This window comes from Perognathus longimembris, chromosome 9 (genome assembly GCF_023159225.1).
Source record: "Perognathus longimembris pacificus isolate PPM17 chromosome 9, ASM2315922v1, whole genome shotgun sequence".
Classification (NCBI taxonomy): domain Eukaryota; kingdom Metazoa; phylum Chordata; class Mammalia; order Rodentia; family Heteromyidae; genus Perognathus; species Perognathus longimembris.
The window spans coordinates 63402569-63421439 of NC_063169.1; the positions used below are offsets into that span (position 1 = coordinate 63402569).

General features: G+C 43.6%; 1 protein-coding gene across 1 annotated transcript in view; it reads left to right on the forward strand.

Annotated features, from left to right (window-relative positions):
* Ccdc170 (coiled-coil domain containing 170) overlaps window positions 1-18253 on the forward strand; it is a 56557-nt gene extending 38304 nt beyond the window's left edge. The window contains exons 7-11 of the mRNA XM_048354294.1: window positions 3576-3776; window positions 8021-8194; window positions 11520-11762; window positions 13457-13693; window positions 17528-18253. Coding sequence (XP_048210251.1) covers window positions 3576-3776; window positions 8021-8194; window positions 11520-11762; window positions 13457-13693; window positions 17528-17728 — 1056 coding nt within the window. The 3' untranslated portion in view covers window positions 17729-18253. The remainder of the gene's footprint in view (window positions 1-3575; window positions 3777-8020; window positions 8195-11519; window positions 11763-13456; window positions 13694-17527) is intronic.
* The last annotated feature ends 618 nt before the right edge of the window (window positions 18254-18871 follow it).

Sequence of the window (18871 nt, forward strand, 5' to 3'; positions counted from 1 at the left end):
TTGTTTATGTCCAAAAGGCCCTGGTCCTTAAATGACCTGAGCGGCTCTTTCTCAATGCAGAGCTCTTGTACTGTTGTTTGGTTTCATCTCTGAGCAAAATGCCTCCCTGGGGAAATCAACAAACCCTTGACCTTGGGAAGTGAATTAACTCAGCCTTCTGACTTCCAAAATGCCCATGCATACTGTTGAAGTAAGCAAGGCTGTCTTAGAACTCCTTCATCTTTCATTTTTTTGCTTTACAAAATTGAGGTATGTATTCTTTTAGCATTAGTTTTTATTTTTTAATAGGCTTTATTTATTTTTTTAGAGTGAAACAGCATAATGGAGAGGAAGGTATAGACAGTCACATGTTCTTCCTGCCCGAGTGCACACATGTAACCTTTCCCTGTTGTCAGAATCCTGTATCATTATCATGCTTGTCCCCACCTCATGATCACTCGTGCACGAGTGTCACGCCGAGTGAGGCATCGTGACCATCCACGGCTTACATTAGGGTAGCCTTTCTCATGACCGGATCCCAGCTCCCTACCTCTCTAGTGCTCTAGTGTGGAGTGGAAATCTCAGTCTCACTTTACCCCACAGACTATCAGGTGTGTATGTTCATAGATACTCAGGAGGGTAGGAGGGAGGGAGGAAGAGAGAGACAGAGAGAGAGAGGAAGGAAAGAACTGAGGGAGAAAGAAAGGAAGAAAGGGAGAAAGACAAAGAAAAAGAGAAAGGAAATAAAGAGAGGAAGAAGGAGGGAAGGAAATCCGTGTTGATTCTCTAGACTTCGTGGTATGACTAACAGTCTGTTGGGGTGCTCGTGTTCACTCAGGCACTGGCATTTGATGTTTCCTGGAACTGAGTCATATAGGGAATCTTAATCGATTGGCATACCTTTATGTAAATTTAGCTCTGAAAATAGGGGTGTCTCATGCACTGACACCTCTAGATGAGCTTCTGACGCTGAGCTCTGTGACGGGGTGGAGTGTGGAGGAATTCAGTGGTTTGCTCTTTCCGGACCCCAGAATCTTGGCTTGCCCGTTGGGTACCTTCAGCATATCCAACCATCTGCATAGCAGTGGCTTCAGATGTAATATTCTACTGGATGCCCAGGTTTCTCTTGGTCCAAACCTCAGGAAGACACGGGTGGGATTCTTCTGGTTCATGGCCTCCCCAGAAAGTCTTCTCGTTGACAAAAGACTGCAGTTTGAAAAGTGTTTGAGAAACACAATGTAGGATAGTTTCTGAAGGTTCCTAAGGGAAGGGTATATGATTGGCTGAACAGCGACAACAAACCTGGACACACTGTATTGAAGGTCATTGGGTCTCCAGGAGGGAGCCAGTCTGTCTGCTATTCAAATTTGCTTCTCAAATGATCTCCATTTACACATTTAATCACCAGTGAGTTCCTGAGAGTCTCATTTATTTAGGTAACATGATGTTAAGAGAGTGGGGATTAGAAGCCAGGGCTACCTAACCCCAAGACACCTTCCACACTTCCTCCTTTACTCACTGTTGTGGCTCATGGCCATTTCAGAACGAACTCTATCCAGATCCACTTGTACAGGAGGCCCTGCTTCCTTCTGATGAGCTGTGCTTGTGCTGGCTGTGGCCAAGTCCCATCAGCTCTCCCTCTCTCTCCTGACAGTTCTGCCTCTATTTTCTCTCTATTTTTTGGTGCCAGTCCTGGGTCTTGAACTCAGGATCTGCACCTGAGCTATTTTGCAGAAATGCTACCTTTCTACCACTTGAGCCAAAGCTCTATTTCTGGCTTTCTGTCAGTTCATGGGAGATTCGGGTCTCATGGACTCTCCTGCCTGAGCTGGCTTTGAACTGCTGTCCTCAGACCTCAGCCTCCTGACGAACTAGGATTACAGTCATGAGTCACCAGCATCCAGCCTTGCATCTATTTTCTTTTCTTTCTTTCTTTGTTTTTGGCCAGTCCTGGGCCTTGAAATCAGGACCTGGGCACTGTCCCCGAACCTGTCTGTGCCCAAGGCTAGCACTCTACCACTTGAACCACAGCACTACTTCCTGTTTTTTCTGTGTATGTGGCACTGAGGAATCAAACACCAGGCTTCATGTATGCTATGCAAGCGCTCTGCCACTAAGCCACATTCCTAGCCCTGCATCTATTTTCTTTTTAGTTTCACTCTATTCTAGCTCAACTGTGGGGCAGGAAAAGTGTGGAAGGCTTGGAAGACCCACATCCTGCCTTGAGTACACTTCTGTTGTGCAGAAACACTTGGCAGACCTTGAATCACACGAACCAGCTTCCTGGCGAGGCAGCATTGTGGAGAACTTGTTTTATAGCTGTGGTTCTGTAGGGCACCTTGCATGTTCTACCAAGACAAGCCCCTGTTCTCTCTGTGTTAAGGTCAGCTATGTTCTTCATTGGCATCATGATTAGAACCTATGAATCGTCGTTTCTCAGATATCTATATTCTGTGATGACATTCAAACATTCCTTCAGAAGTGGAGATGAGGCAAGGCACCAGCTTTGAGTGGAAAAAGACGAGAGTGTGAGGCCCTGAGTTCAAGCCCCATCCTGGCACACACACAAATCTATTTTGGGAGGCCTGGGATGTAGTTCAAGTGCTAAGGCAGTTGTCCAACAAGGTCAAAGCTCTAAGTTCAATCTGAGTACCATCAAAAAAAAAATTAAAAGATCCTTGGAGATATAATTCCTTGTATTTGGTTTTGAAAGTAGCTAACTCTGTCAAAGTATAGAACTGAGTTTCAGGCTTGGAACGCTGTCATTTGAATGACATGAGAAGATGGTTAAACTATTACGAGGTCAAGATAAAGAAAGTAGCATACATAAAATAATCTTGACTGGGCTAGCTCTAAACCCTCAGAGCTCAGCCTACTGAGTGGTTAGGATTACAGGGGTGAGCCAGTGGTGCCTGACCTGACTATATCTTAACCATGTAAAATATTTAAAATCTTAATAGTTGTGGGCCCTGGATGGGTGTCTACGTGAGACTGTATTTTTGCATATGAGTTCTTTCTTAATGAATATTTTATAAAGGGTATATAGACCTCATTGGACAGCGGCCAAGGATAACATTTCCTTAAGTAAGGAGATTTTCTCTGATTTATACCTTATTGGTCCTCAACGACTCTTGGAGTTTTTGAAAACAATTTCTGTTCTAACCCCTTTCCAAGTTTTGAAACCCCTAAATTAACGCAGTTTTGGAAGGAAGTAAATGTCATCCTTACATATCTGTTCATTAACCTGTTGAAGGAATTAATTAATTGATTCCTTAGGCTGGGTCTGGGGTTTAAACTCAGGGCCTCACATTCTGTCTGGTGCTCTACCACTTAAGTCGCACCTCCACTTCCCGAAGGAATTATTGAAAAGTTAAAAACACTGGTCAGAACTATCTTGTTAGATAATGAATACAGGCTGATTTCAATCAGAGGCAAATATAGCTACCAGTGGCCTACTTTTTAAGTGCATTTTTTTTTTTCAGAGAATCTAGGAGTGGGTGTCACAAATGGCTGAGCTGCTTGGGCTGAACTAAAGTTTAACCCTTTGTTGTACTGACAACAACTCACTTTTCCTTGTTCTGTGACTTCATTTCCAGATGGTCTCCCAGCTTGAAGCTCAAATAGCTGAGCTTACTGAACAGTTGGGAAAGGAGTCTGAGTTTCACCAGGAAGCTCTGCAGAGGGCCCGCATGGCAGAAAACAAGTTGGAGACGCTTCAGAGTCAGCTGACACACCTCGAGGGAGAGCTGGTTTTGGGAGATGTTTTGCGAGACAACTTGAATGTGGAGAAAGAAAAAGTAAGATCTTTCCAGCCATGCATGCCCAGCATGGAAGCATCTGTTGCTGTCTACAATTTTACCCGAGAATATTCTGAATTTTGTAGCTTGGACTGTTTGTATCCTGGGTCATGAGTGAATTCCAGGGACCCATGAGTAGCCTCTTTCTATTGTTTGGAGTGTCTTTGATTCAAAGGAACTCAACTACATTCAAGAATGACCATTATAGAATGAGGCCCTGAAAGTTTGGAGAGCAAACTATGAATAATACATAGTTCCTAACGTTAAAAGGTTCATAATTCAATACAGGGACAGCTGGGCATATAATTTGCTGTCTCATCAATTATATGCATTACAGTAGCTACATTGCAGTTCTTACTGTAGTATGGCAGGGATTTACAGGAGACAACTAAGTTTGTCTTGAATGACATGTAGGGCTAGAACAGCATGAAGAGGCAGATACCAAAGAAGAAATCTGTTAGAATCGTTTCTCTGTTCAGAGAATGGCAAGTAGTAATCTCAGGAGGGACAGAGCATGGCATTCTTAGTGGGCCACGGCCATATTGGAACACTGGAATGGCTTGGAATTTGAAGAGTGAGTGTTGCTTGCTGCGTAGGCTGTGAAGTGTAACGTGTGACTGTGAGCAGCGGTCACCTGCTGAGTAATGATGGACTGCACTGTGTGACAGTGGTCCCCTAGCCTTACGGCTCCGCAGACAGCTCAGTGGTAGAGGGCGTGCTTAGTATGTGCAAGGCCCTGGGTCCCATCCCAGCAACCTCCCCAAAGGTCAGAAAAGATCCTATTGTTTAGGAATATCGTAGCCATCTTAGTTTGTGAAAGTAAGTTCTACAGCAGATTGTACCTGCTGCGGTTCTTTCAACCCATCTCCATCACTAAGCTATGCATGACTGTAGTGTGTCAATTGCCTAGAGGGGAGAGTATGATGAGAGGAGAGAAGGGGTCCCCATAAAGATTTGAATATGGGGAGGTCAGTGGTGATGTGTGACACAGGTTTTGTTTGCCAGTACTGGAGATTGAAGTCAGGCCTTCAAGCTCTCACTTGACATGGCCCTCTACGACAACTCAAGTCCCATGTCCACTTCTGGCTTTTTGCTGGTTAACTGGAGATGGGAATCTTGTAGATTTGTCCTCCCAGGCTGTCTCCAAAAGTTGGTCCTCAGATTTCAGCCTCCTGAGTAACTAGAATAATAGGCATGAGCTACCAGTACCAGCAAGTTAGAGGTTCTTTTTCCATGGCCTTCCGTTCCACGTCAGGCCAGTTCTCCCTGCCACGACTTCTCTCCCTGGAAATCCTCCCTGGCCATCTCTCCAACCAAAAGAGGAAACTTAGAAGCCTTTGTGGATGAGTGGGATCCTGGCAGGCTGTGTGGTGATACCTGAGCCCCAAAGCAGCCGCTCAAATTTGGAACAACACTCCGTATGCCTCATTGCACATCAGTTTGCCTGCAGCTGTTCTCTCTGGGAAAACATCCTCACCTTCAGCTGGGATAACCCTTTCTTCAGGACGTAGCTGGAAAATTGCTGCCTCTCGAAGCCTTCCCTAGCGACCTAGCTCTCTGTCCTTGAGCCTGCCTCACTCTGTCTAGCCTTAGCTTCCTGAAGATAGCGAAGACTTCTGTCCTAGTATGAGAGTCAAACAAGTATCATCTGAATTATAGAAGAATTATATCAAAGGCAAGCAAGTCAGGTAGATCGGGTTCGCTTCCTTCCTCTCCATAAAAATGAGTGATTAACTTCAATTGGGATTATGCCACAATAACTCCGAGCTATGTATGAAAGCAAATTGTCTAAGAGGATTCTATCCATGGTAAAGGTTGTGCAGATCACTGCAAATACGTGATAGCACGTGTGACTGGAAAGGACAGCTGTGCAGGGCTGAGGGGCACAGGTAGTCAAGGCTAGCACCACACAGCATGCGAGAGTTCACCTTCCTTATCCACGCGAAACTGTGACTCAAATGAGTAGAACGTGCAGTGTTCCTTTGCTTCCCTAACACTAACAAGTATCTGCTAAGGAGCAGTTGAGATCCTCAAAAGAGACCGTTCCTCTGTGGGTCTTATCTTGGTCTCATGTGAGGCCCTTCCAGCTTCTTTGATTTTTCACTTGAAATAAATGAGTCTCTGGGAGACATAGAAAACAGAACTTCCTACCTTTTCGGGAAAGAGACCACTCTTCTGTAAATACAAGCGATGATCGTTAGGTTACTTTCCAAGAAAGGGAACCTGCCATACTGCAACCAAGTGATGGCCTGGTGATGCAGCGGCAAAACAACCTATGGTGACATAGTACAGTGCAGTACTCCTGGGCTGTGGTCACACAGAACAACGTGGTACTCCTGGGCTGTGGTGACACAGTACAATGCGGTACTCCAGGGCTATGGATGTAGCTCAGAAGTGATAGGAGCACCTGCCTAACAATATACTAGTATATTTCCAGTGACTTGTTAAAAAGAGATTAAATTGCATTTATATGTATGCCATTTAACGAAATTGGAAAATATACACTTAAAGAGAATTTCTTCCTGATGACTAAACTATAGAGAGTTCTAAGCTTTAAAGTGGCGCACTTGGGCAGCAGAAAATTATACTTATTTGAAATTTAATTGCCTGAAAATGCCAGGTGGATGAGAAGTTATTTCAATCAGGAGGAAATTTCAAAGATAGAAACCCAAAACATGCGATTAGGACACAGTAAACTCATTTTGACTGATTTACTCATCCTGCAAGTAGTTAATAAACATTATTCTCTGAGTCTGGCCAGATAAGCTATAGCAATCAAGTGTAGGACGATGCTTAGATCGTTTTTGTAACTTTAGATAGATAATAAACTTTGAAACCAGGTATGATGGTTCACACCTGTAAGCTTAGTTGCTCCAAATGTGGAGATCAGAGTTGCAGTTCAAGGCCAATCTGGGGAAAGGGTTAGTGAGATTTCCCTCTCAACTGATAAGAGCTGAGAGTGGTAGTAGGCACTAAGACTTGTGAAGCATAGACAGGAGAATAGTAGTCCAAGCTGGCCTGGACATAAATTTACGACCCTTTTAATAACAAAATAATGATGCCAAATGCACACATTATCTTTCCATTAATACAGTAGTATGACAGAGTTTTAACCCACTGGATTCATGTATGCTTTAAAATGAATATGAAAGGAACACACAGGAAAGTAGCTTCTTATCCTCTCAGATGCAGCCTCTAAGAACCTTTCCTGTGTACTGGAGTGAGTTTGAAGAAGTTCAGGTAACTGTCTTCTAACCAGCAGCTGGGAAATAATCATGAGCTAATAAAACAAATTATACAATTCTTCCAAGTACTCAACAGTGAAAACTGAATGCAAATCATATTATCACAGATAAATTTGAAGAAATGAGCTGTCTTAAACTAATCAAATATAACAGAATAGGACACTTCAATTCTTCCGTTTATGTTCTCACAAACCATTTTTGTTGGATTCACAAACCTTATAATTTTCAATAAAAACTATTTGACAGACTAAAACAAACCAAAATAACTAAAGCAAAAAGGGTTGGAGGCGTAGCTCAAATGATAGAGTGTCTGCCTAGTAAACTTAAGGCCTTGGACTCAAAACCCAGTAAAGCATGCACGTGTGTGTGTGTGTGTGTGTGTGACTTCTTTCATGTTTTTAGATGATTTGCTCACTTAACTTTGATGCACTGAGGACTTAAAATGTTTTCTAGACAATAAATAAGTATAAAAATGTTTTCTAAGGCATCTTAAAAAAAACAAACAACTCCACAAGGTTGTTCCAATCCAGTGTTTATGGAGAACATTGATTTTGGAGTCATCAGTAGGGCACAGGACGATGTAAGTGGCAACTGGTTCGGCTTCCAGTTTCCAGCTTTGAGGCCCTGGCCCTTTTTGGTGTGGAGAAACCCCTAATGGCTCAGGGCTGGGTGGGGCCCAGGGGCTGGGTCAGCCCGGGATGGGCACAGTTGCTTCAGCCTCATGTTGAAGCAGCAACATTAGAGATATAGCCAAATTTATCCTCTGTTGGGATTCAGAAGGCTGCATAATGTTAAACTAAACATTGATATAACTGACTGGGATAAGGAAAGACAAGATATTGTAGGGTGGTTTAGGAATTCATTACCAAATATTTGGATTAGAGTCCAGCTAGGTTCAAAGAGCACCACTGGTCATCTTAAGAGAAAGAGAACAGCATTGTGAGGTCACACATTAACATTATTCTTGTGTCCCATTTTCATTTTTGTTCCTGGGTTTAGTATCTTAAATTTCTGGACCAGCTTTCAGAGAAAATGAAATTGAGCCAGATGGTTGCTGAACTTGGCTTCGGCATGCGACTGGAGGTCGTCTTAGCTCGTGCAGAGCAGCTGGCTGGCCTCGAGAGCAACGCCATCATCGAGAACAAGACTATCGCCCACAATTTACAGAGGAAGGTGGGGCTATTGGAATGTAGTAGTGTTGAGGAAGAGATTTCTGAAAAGCTCTTTAAGTATTGGAAAATGACTTATCCTCACCCTATTTACCAAAGTGGCTAAGAAATACCTAAGCACATAGTTAGAATTTGAGTTTTGATTTCAGGTATAAAGAGTTGCTATGTGTGTCTCCATTAGGGCTATCCCAAGCATGATCCTTATGGTCATAGATCAAATCATAGATCAGAATGGTGCCTAGAACCATTACATCTGTGTTCATGCAGAAGGATGGACAAGAAGGGGTTGATGAAGAGGGATGCAAAAGCACATGCATAGTCCAGGCACTGGTGGCTCACACCTGTAATCCTAGCCATTGAGGAGACTGAGAGCTGAGGATTTGAGGTTCAAAACCAGCTGGAATGGGCAGGAAAATCTGTGAGATTCTTACCTTCAATTAACTACCCAAAAGTCAGAAATGGAGCTGTGATTCAATAGGTAGAGTACTACCCTTGAACATAAAAGCTCAGGGACAGTGCTGAGGCCCTAGTACCAACACAAAAACCAAAACATTTATACAAAGTCTACTTTTTGATGAAGGTGTTCAGCAATTGCTTTGTGACCTTGGTCATAATATGGTCTTGGTGATGGTCAAAGCTAGCTGCAAGGGAAGCTAGCAATGTAGCTACCACTTCTTTGGTGGAAGAGGAACAAGGGGGATGTGTGTCTAGCAGTGTTTTGCACTTATTATCTCTATTACATAGAAAGTAGAAAGAGAAAGACTCACTTTTCATTCTCTGGAAGGCAGAGTTAGAAACAGCTTAGACCAAATGAATGAATAAATGGATGAAAGGGATAAAATGTAATTATTAGTTATATAATTAATGGTATTTGAGAAGGAAAAAGGAAAGCACAGATGTGTTCTTATAATAGTTATTATAATAGGAGAAAATTGTATGGCTGAATTCTTGTGTAGAGGCTATGTAATGAGTCACATCTGGGCTCCAGATTTGCCTTTACCAAGCTGTGTGACCTTGGACAAATTATATACCTGTCTGTTCCTTCACATTAAAATAGAAGTGACACATATCCCAAGGGATGGTTAATTTTTAGTAAAAAGCATTTTTGAACTATGTATATCTGGAAATATATCTGGAGATATATTTTTAGTTGGCATATATGAATCATATGTGGGGGAAGATTTTACTGTTACATCTCTATACATGTATAATATTAATTCTAATAATGCGAATACTAATTCTAATCAATTTCACTCCCTCTCTGTATCCTTCCATCCGAGAGATAGTGTCCCAAACAGGTTTCCTTGTTTTTTTTTTGTCAGTCCTGGGGCTTGGATTCAGGGCCTGAGCACTGTCCCTGGCTTCTTTTTGCTCAAGGCTAGCACTCTGCCACTTGAGTCACAGCGCCACTTCTGGCTATTTTCTGTATATGTGGTGCTGGGGAATCGAACTCAGGGCTTCAAGTATACGAGGCAAGCCCTTTTGCCACTAGGCCATATCCCCCGCCCCCTTGTTTTGTTTTCATACCTGTAACAGTCCATTTTGACACTGTTGAGTTTTCCTTATCAGCCTGCCAGGCAAACCCATCCTGGAGAAATAATACCAGGGAAATTAAATTGAGCTACGATTATTTCCAAGTTTCTCCTCCAGTAACTGATTTCCTTAATACTCTTCCTTCTTTAGGAATGTATAAGTATTAAAATCACTCATTTATAGAACTTTCTAGAGTAAATTTGTACTGGAGTGAAATTTGCGTTGGAGACACTCAAGGGTGCTGGGTATGGGGGGTACCTGCCTCTAACTCTAGTGACATAGGAAGTGGAGGTAGGAGAACCACAGTCTGAGGCTAGCCTAGGCAAAAGTGTGAGACCTAACCTGCAAAATGAGCTACAGCAGAAAAGGGATGGGGTCATGGCTCAAGTGACGGAGGACTTGCCTAGAAAGCTTGAGGCTGGGTTCAAACTCGAGTACCCCTCCCTTCCCCCAAATACAAAGCCTGAGGAAGACAGCGGTAGAGGAATATTAGAAGGGCTTGCAGAAGGGGGTTGCTGGTGTGGGCACAGATGCCACTGCCGGACGAGAAAGCCGAGGTGGCATTTCATGAAGCCCCCTTGCCTTCGCCCACTCCACAAGCACAGTGGATAACGGGGGAAGAAGTGAGGTTCAGCACCAACCCCCTTCCTGTTTCCTCGTTCATAACAGATGACAGAGGTGTCTGGATTAAATACGTTGCACTTTTCCTATTAGCTGGGATCACAGGTGTGTGTCACTATATCCAACATTCTTCGTTGGCAGCATTTGAGAGCCTTTCTTTTATAACGAAGTCAGGCTTCTATACTCTGTGACGATGGGAGGGTTGGTGGGGGCGGGGGTGTAGATGTGGCCCTCATGAGGGCCACATAGCCATGAGGGCCCTGGCCATTGTAGTTTCATATATATATATATGTATATGATGTATATGTATATGTGTATATGATGTATATGTATATGTATATGTATCCATCCTTAAGACACTTTCTCTCTCATGCATAAGTGAGTGACAGGCATTTCTCAGGAGGATAGTTTATTTCCTAGTCATTTTCTCACAATCATTCATTTCCTGCATCAGTTTGATTGGCCATGTGATTGAGCTTTCGGCCTTCCTTGTTCCCTGCTTGGTTGGTGTAGCTTAGCAGTCAAGTCTATAACAAAGACCCCTGGGGGGAGGGGGAAAATCTCCAAGTCTGTTTGTCAGATCTTGGGCTTAAATGTGTAAACAAGGCTTCCTTAAAAGTCTCCTTGGTACATCTTACTGTAAAAAGATATCAATTTTCATACCGGGTTCCACTCAGCCTTGTTCTGAGGGTTCAGATTTGCCACCCAGGTTGGCAGTACTTATTTTATACTCTATCTTGTTTCAGAAAACATTAGTGCAGGTATTGTGGCCATTGAGGAACAGAGAGGACTTTGTCTCTGTCTTATTGAATTCTTCTCTTGATGAGCCTATTTTATTAGCCTTAAAAGAGACCTTTCATTTTTATTATGCAGCACAAAATGTTGGCGAGAAGCAGCTGTGGAGAGCTGACTTCTTCACACATTTTCTGGGATTCTTTTGTCCCATGCTTTGCAGCTCCAAAATTAATTCTTGGAAGAAATGTGAATTTATGTAAAAAAAAAGAAGAAGAAACACACAACGCAATCAGCGATAAGAATCCACTGACCTTTTTTGAGGGTTTGCAAATTAGCCTTATTGAAGTGTAGATGGAAATCAACATTATCTGGGTTAATTCATTTATATTTACTGACTGTTCAATTATTATTATTATTTAAAAAAATGTCTATCAAACCAGCTGAAGACTCAGAAAGAAAGACTGGAGAGCAAGGAACTGCATCTGAGCCTCCTCCGGCAGAAAATAGCCCAGCTGGAGGGGGAGAGGCATGCACAAATGGCCTTGGCCATGGAGAGAGACGAGGCCCATCTCACCATTAAGAAGTTGGAGAAGAAGGTGGAGAGGATGCAGAAGGAGCTGAGCATGAGTCGGGAGTCTAACACGGAGCTCAAGGCCAAACTAGCTGACACCAGTGAGCTTAAGGCAAGTGTGTGGCTCCCCGTTCTTGTGTCTTCTGTTCTGGCAGGTGCTAGAGCTTCAACATTTGCTATATTACCTGTCATTTTTACTGTAGCCATCCATGTGGATCTTTTATAGTTATTTTAAATGGTTATTTAAAAATATTTGGTGTCAGTCTAGTATTGGTAGCCCGGTACCTGTAATCCTAGATACTAAAGAAGCTGAGATGGGAGGGTGGAGGTTTGGAGCCAGCCGGGGCAGGAAAGCCCATGAGACTCTTATCTCTAATTAACCAGTAGAAAGTCAGAAGTGGAAATGTGGATCAAGTGGCAGTGTTCTAGCCTTGAACAGAAAAAGGCAAGCGAGAGTTTGAGTCTCCGAGTTAAAGCACCGGTACCAGCAAACACACACACACACACACACACACACACACACACACACACACACACTATGTCCATACAAAACTGCTTAAATTTTATTGTGATGAAATAAAAATAACATAAAGTTCCCCATTTTAGCCATTATTCCATACACAATTCAGCGGCATTAAATTCATTCACATGTTTACAACTATCACGCCGTCTAGTTCCAGAACTTTCCCATTATTCCCAATTGAAAGCCCGTGTCCGTGCCCGTCCTCTGGTGACTTCTGCGCTGGGCTTCTGTGTGTCTCTGTGGATTAGCTTGGTCCCACATTGCTGCCTACTCAGCATCTGCCCTTCGGTGTCTGGCTTATTTCACGCAGCGTAATGTTTGCAAGGTGTTTCCACGTTGTAGTCTATGTCAGAATGTCATTCCTTTTTTACTTGAGTTCTTTTGGGAGCATCTCTGGTACAATCTTTAACAATGCGCTAACACAGGAAACATGCCCCATCTTCCAGGATCTTCTTGTGTTTTGGCTCCAAGGTCCTGGAATAACTCCGGAGGGGGAGGACCGCCCCTCCCGCTCCCCTGCAGTGGAATGTAGGTAGCAGCCACCTCCATCTCCCACACCCCTCAGTGCAGTCAGGAGATTTCTGAATAACTGTGGGGTCTCGATTTTCCTCACAGCAACCAGGCCTTCCTGAGAGGATGTTAATTAAGAGGGACTTCCCTGGGCTCCACCATTAGATGCTGAGACATTTTGCTCTTTCTACTACTTACAAAGAAAAGATGAGGACCCATAAGTGGTACAAGTTTCTTGAAGACCTTAGGCTTATATTTTGTTTTACTTTTGTGGGTGCTAGGGATGAAACTCAGGGCCATGCCACTCAGCCAGTACTCTACCGTTTGAGCCATGTTCCTAGACCTGCTGCTTTTGGTTTGCTTTTTCAGATAAGAGCTTGTGCTTTTACCTGGGTTGATCCTGGACCACAATCCTCCCATTTCTCCCCCAAATAGCTGAGGTTACAAGTGTGTCCCACCTGACCTGGGTACTTGATTTTAGTATCCCCCCCCCTCCTCCAGAGAAATAAAATTGCTCAAAAAATTGCTCTCCACAGTTTTACCTCCTTGATTTTTCAACTAAGGGTATTCTCCTATGCTGTTTATCAGCTGGAGCTGTCTCCAATCATGTCCTTTCTACCTTACAGTGTTTAGCCACATCTGTATAGCTGGCTAGGATGAATTCAAACTCGTTATTCACAGAAAAATTGTGTGGCTTCTGGTTTGTCTTCTTTACACAGCTTTACTAAATTAATTATATAAGAGAAATGATCAGCATTCTCTTGGTTTCTTAGATTAAAACTTTGGAGCAGACCAAAACCATTGAAGACTTAAATAAATCCAGAAACAAGCTAGAGAAGGTGAAGGAGAAAGTAGAGAAGCAGTTAACGTCTGTCAAGTCAGAACTGGATTCTCTGGAACATGAGGCCCGGGAGGATAAGGAAAGATCAAGAACCATGATAGAAGTGGTAACCAGTGAAGTGAAGACCCTCAAAAAATCTTTGGAAGAAGCCATGAAGAGAGAAAAGCAGGTGGGTACAAGTCTGGTGGGGAAATCTTATTTGGAAAAGGACAGGACAGTTTACAAGCTTGACTATTGTTCGTGTATTTAAAAATATGGACTGCTTCATGACTGTGTCAGAGCTAGGCTAACCTTCCCTGTAAATTTCCAAACCTTAGTGTATGTTGTGCCAAAGAGAATATTATTCATACAGCTCTTTAAAAACAATCTGTAAAGCTTTGTATAGTATTTCAACGTATTTGCCCACTAGTGAGCTGTTTGGTCTGTGTGTGTGTGTGTGTGTGTGTGTGTGTGTGTGTGTGTGTGTTTTGCAATCTAAGTTGCTCTGAGGAAAAGAACTCACATTTGTACGGCATGTGGTAAGAAAGAAAAAGCTATTCTGTCTAAGCCGTGAAACACCAGTGAGAAACCAGATTCTAGCTGTGGTGAGGATTTTTATTGTGTTTGGTGATGGCTCTGGCGTTTGCATAACCTCAGCTCTTCTCATTTAACATTAAGCAGGAGTTGTATGTCAGGGGAGAAAGCTTATCTCCCGCACAGATCAGTTGCAGGAAACAGTCACCACTCTCACACAGTGGCACCCAGACTTCATGGTCAACCAAACCCAGATGGAAGCCGTAAAAAAAAGAACAGCCTCATTGGCTGGCTGGCTGCAAGGAGGAGCCTTTTATCTGGTGAGCACATCAGGTCAGACATAAAGAAATATGTCGCGGGCAGCCTGACCTCCCTTGCCTTGGCTTTCATGTCACTCTCTCTCTGAAGCTCAAAAGGGCAGAGAGTGGACTCTGGTCCTAGGACTTTTTTTTTTCTTTCTATTTGGCTGCCTCTGCTTTGACTCATGTGTCAGGCAGAGTTGGAGAAAGCCAAACCATCACAGCACATGTTCTCAGAAAGGAAACATCTCAGGAATGACGAGTTTGGGGCCACATTTAAAAGGGTGGGAAAGTTTGAGGGCAACATCTACATCTGAGGGACCTGACTGGCCCCTTAATCTGTTTTGATGCTAGAAGAGAGTGCTAAAACTAGGGAGGGGTTCAGCCAGACAGTGAATTCTCATAGTTCCAGGGATGGAAAAGGTCAAGGTCAAAATGGGGGGCAGATGGTGTTTTCTCTTGAGGTCTTCACGTGGCAGAAGGAACAGAACAGCTCTCTGGGCCTTTTGTAAGGGTGCTAACTCTCAGGGGGACTCAACCATCATGATGTTGTGAAACCTAATTAACTCCCATCATGATGTCATCAAGACCCAATGAACTCCCAAAGCCCCACCTCCTGACCCCATGGGTGATTATATCCCATGGGTGATGTTTATGTCTGTCTGTCTGTCTGTCTGTCATCTATGTATCTATGTATCTATCTTCTATCTATCTTCTTTCATTTATTTATCCTCTATCTATCTATCTATCTATCTATCTATCTATCTATCTATCTATCTATCTATCTATCTTCTGTCTATTTTGGGGGGCGGACACTAGCATTCCAGTGTCATAATGTGAAGAGAACACTGTATTTCTGAAAGTGGACTCAGCACGGGAAGGTGATGTTGAGGAGTTGGGAACTCCAGTGAGGAGTGTGGTCTGGGCCTACTTGGATGACATTTTCCTGTTATTACTCCATCTCAGGATGAATTCTACCTTTCCTAAAATGAGAGGTACTTGTACTCAGGTGCTGTCTAGATAGTCGTGTGTGTGTGTGCTTGTGTGTATGCTGGTACTGGGGCTTGAACTCGGGGTCTTGTGTTTTTCCTTAGCTCTTTCCCTCAAGGCTGGCACTCTGTCACTTAAGCCATGTCTCTACTTGCAGTGTTTTGGTGGTTAATTGGAGACCAGAGTTTCTCAGGTTTGTCTGTCAGGGCTGGCTTTGAACCACGATCCTCAGATCTCAGCCTTCTGAGTAGCTAGGATTACAGGTGTGAGCCACTGGGTGCCTAGCAGCTTCGCTTTTCTTTTTTTTTTGGCCAGTCCTGGGCCTTGGACTCAGGGCCTGAGCACTGTCCCTGGCTTCTTCCCGCTCAAGGCTAGCACTCTGCCACTTGAGCCACAGCGCCGCTTCTGGCCGTTTTCTGTATATGTGGTGCTGGGGAATCGAACCTAGGGCCTCGTGTATCCGAGGCAGGCACTCTTGCCACTAGGCTATATCTCCAGCCCAGCTTCGCTTTTCTTGATGGGCAAATAGTAGTCCAAGGTCAGTGCAAGGTCATAATCTGTGAGGAAGCACGCTGTGTGGCGTGACTTCTTGATAATCTACCAGGCCTCCTGTTTTCATCGACTTTCTTCCCATTTGTTCTTCTGCTAGTTTCCGAAGTTTAGTCTTCCATTACAATCCCAAGGAAGAAATGCTTACAATTTACCACCCCCCTACTAACGCACGTGCCACGCATGCTGTGTAGCATGCAAGCACACACAGTCTTCTTTCACTTGTTCTCAGTTTCATGACAGGTAAGTCCCACCCTGGAAATGAAAAACATGAAGTTTTAGTGTGGTCAGAATCTCCGTTATGCTTGTTTTTGTTTATGTTAATTGTATGCTGTGACTGGGACTTGAACTCAGGGCCTTATGCACTTGATTTTTTTTTTAAATCAAGACATATTTGAAATATGTCTTGTTGTTATTGTAGAGGTGATGTACAGAGGAGTTACAGCTACATAAGTCAGGTAATGAGTACATTTCTTTCTGAACCATGTCACTCCTTCCCTCTCTTTCTCTGGCTGGTGCTTTACTCGAGTCTCACCTACACTTCTGGCTTTTTTGCTGGGTAATTGGAGATAAGAGCCTCTTGGACATTTCATCCCAGGCTGTCTTTCTGCCTTGATCCTCAATTCTTGGCCTCCTGAGTAGCTACAATTACCGGCATGACCACCGAGTGGTGCCCAGCTGAGTTAAGATGAGTTAACTGGGGATCTTGACTCCGTAGCAAACTCTCCACCATCAGCTGGCTCATCAGAAAACTGATTATGAATGTACCAAAGCTGGAGGGATTTTAGCAGACAAGTTCATGTTTTACTATTACTTTATTATTTCATTATTTATTTATTTGGTGCCAATCCCAGGCCTGAACTAAAGGTCTGCACGCTGTCCCTGAGGGTTTTTTTTTTTTTCTCCAGGCTAGTGCTCTACCTATGGAGCCATAGTATTTCTGGCTATTTTTGATAGTTAATTGGAGATAAGGGTCATGTTGGCTTTTCTTCCTTGGCTGGCTTCAAACCATGATCCTTAGATCTCAGCCTCCTGAGTTAACTGTGCTTGCAGGCATGAGCCACCAGCACCTGGCTCAAACCCACTTATTTTATAAGCCAGAGAACTAAGGTTACTTATTTGAGTAAGTCATTCCTTAACTCATACAAATTAGATCGTTCCGTTTCCTTCCTTCCTTCCTTCCTTCCTTCCTTCCTTCCTTCCTTCCTTCCTTCCTTCCTTCCTTCCTTCCTTCCTTCCTTCCCTCCCTCCCTCCCTCCCTCCCTCCCTTCCACCTTTCTTCTTTTCTTTCTCCCCCTTCCCTCCCTCCTTCCCTTTCTTTTTCTTTTTTGGGGGGTCCTGAGGCTTGAACTCAGGGCCTGGGTGCTGTCACCAAGTTTCTTTTCCTCAAGGCTAGCACTCTGCCACTTGAGCCACAGTTCTACTTATGCCTTTTTTTTTTTTGTAATTTATTAGTGATGAGTCTCACAGACTTTCCTGCCCAGGCTGGCTTTGAACCATGATCCTCAAATCTCAGCCTCCTGAGTAGCTAGGATGACAGACGTGAGCCACCAGCACCAGGCTTAGCTTTTTCTTTTTGTTGCTGAATTCCACTCAGCAGTAGCTGGCATGTGTTTCTCTCCCCATTAACATGTTTCTGTTTGTTGTTGCAGCTGGTGGACTTCAGGGAGGTAATTTCCCATATGCTGGGCTTGAACATGACCACTCTTGCGCTTCCTGACTATGAGATCATCACATGTCTTGAAAGACTGATCCATTTACACCAGCATCATTTTGTGACCTGTGCCTGCCTCAGTGATATCGCAGTGGGGCAAGACAGGCACCCACAAGACCAGTTAAAACGTCTTCACTGAACACTGATTTCCCCGGAGGAGATGGAGTAACAGATGGGACATATGTAGAGCTCTACATCACAAATTTCTTACAGAGTTGAAATTTAATCAGTGTACAAGTATATCCTTTGATGACTTAGTATGGCTGAATCAAGGGAAGAAAAGGACCTCATAGGTTCCAGCCCTGCACAAATGTTCAGCACCAAAAGCACCTGTTGCTTCATTTGCTAACACTTGGACACTATGAAGAATCCCTCCAGATTGCACTTCCTGAGTGGGAAACTTGGGTGGATCATTAACAGTGATGGCCTATCTTCTTCTTCTTCTTCTTTTTTGATTTGGAGCTTTATAAGACAAATTATTTCTCATAACCATGGGCAGACTTCTAAAAATTGTTTTTTGATACGCGCTTTTATTTGACACATAGTAATTATACCTGTTTCTGGGTTACATTGTGCCATTTCAATACAGGCATGCAATGTGTAATCATCAGATGAAGGTAAATGGGGGTGTTTTCATGCATTTATTGTATGCCCCCTCTGGGGCTCAGAGACAGTGTTACCTGCACACTCATCAAAGGCTCAGCCTCTTCTGCCTCCTCCTAACCTCGATGCAGGTACGCATTGCTGACACGGAGACCTGAGAACACTGCCCAGATCAGGATTAAAGTTCCCAGATGATGGTCATGTGTGGAACTGATGAGGTTTCTTTAAAAAAGCAGTGCACCTAATGTATTTGGATGACACACACATAGGTTTGGGGTCCAATAAGAAACTTAGCTGTCTTCCGGGGACCATTGGCTAATGCCTGTGATGTTAGCTACTCAGGAGGCCGAGGTCTGAGGATCATGGTTAGAAGCAGGGCTAATTAGGAAAATTCATGAGATTTTTAATTTCCAATTAATCACTAAAAAGCCAGAAGTGGAGCCGTGTCTCAAGTGGCGGAGCACCAGCCCTTAGAGCCCTTAGAGAAAAAGCCTGATCTTCAGTGTAGGCCCCAGTACTGGTGCACGCACACACAACAGGAAACACCTGTTTAAAATGTTGCTACTAGCTCACCTCTGGTGATAATTGTGGATGTTGGAGAAGGGCTGCTCAGCTCTTTAAAATGAAATTGTTCATGTGAACTCAACCCTGCAGGATAAAGAAGTCCTGTGCAGTTCCA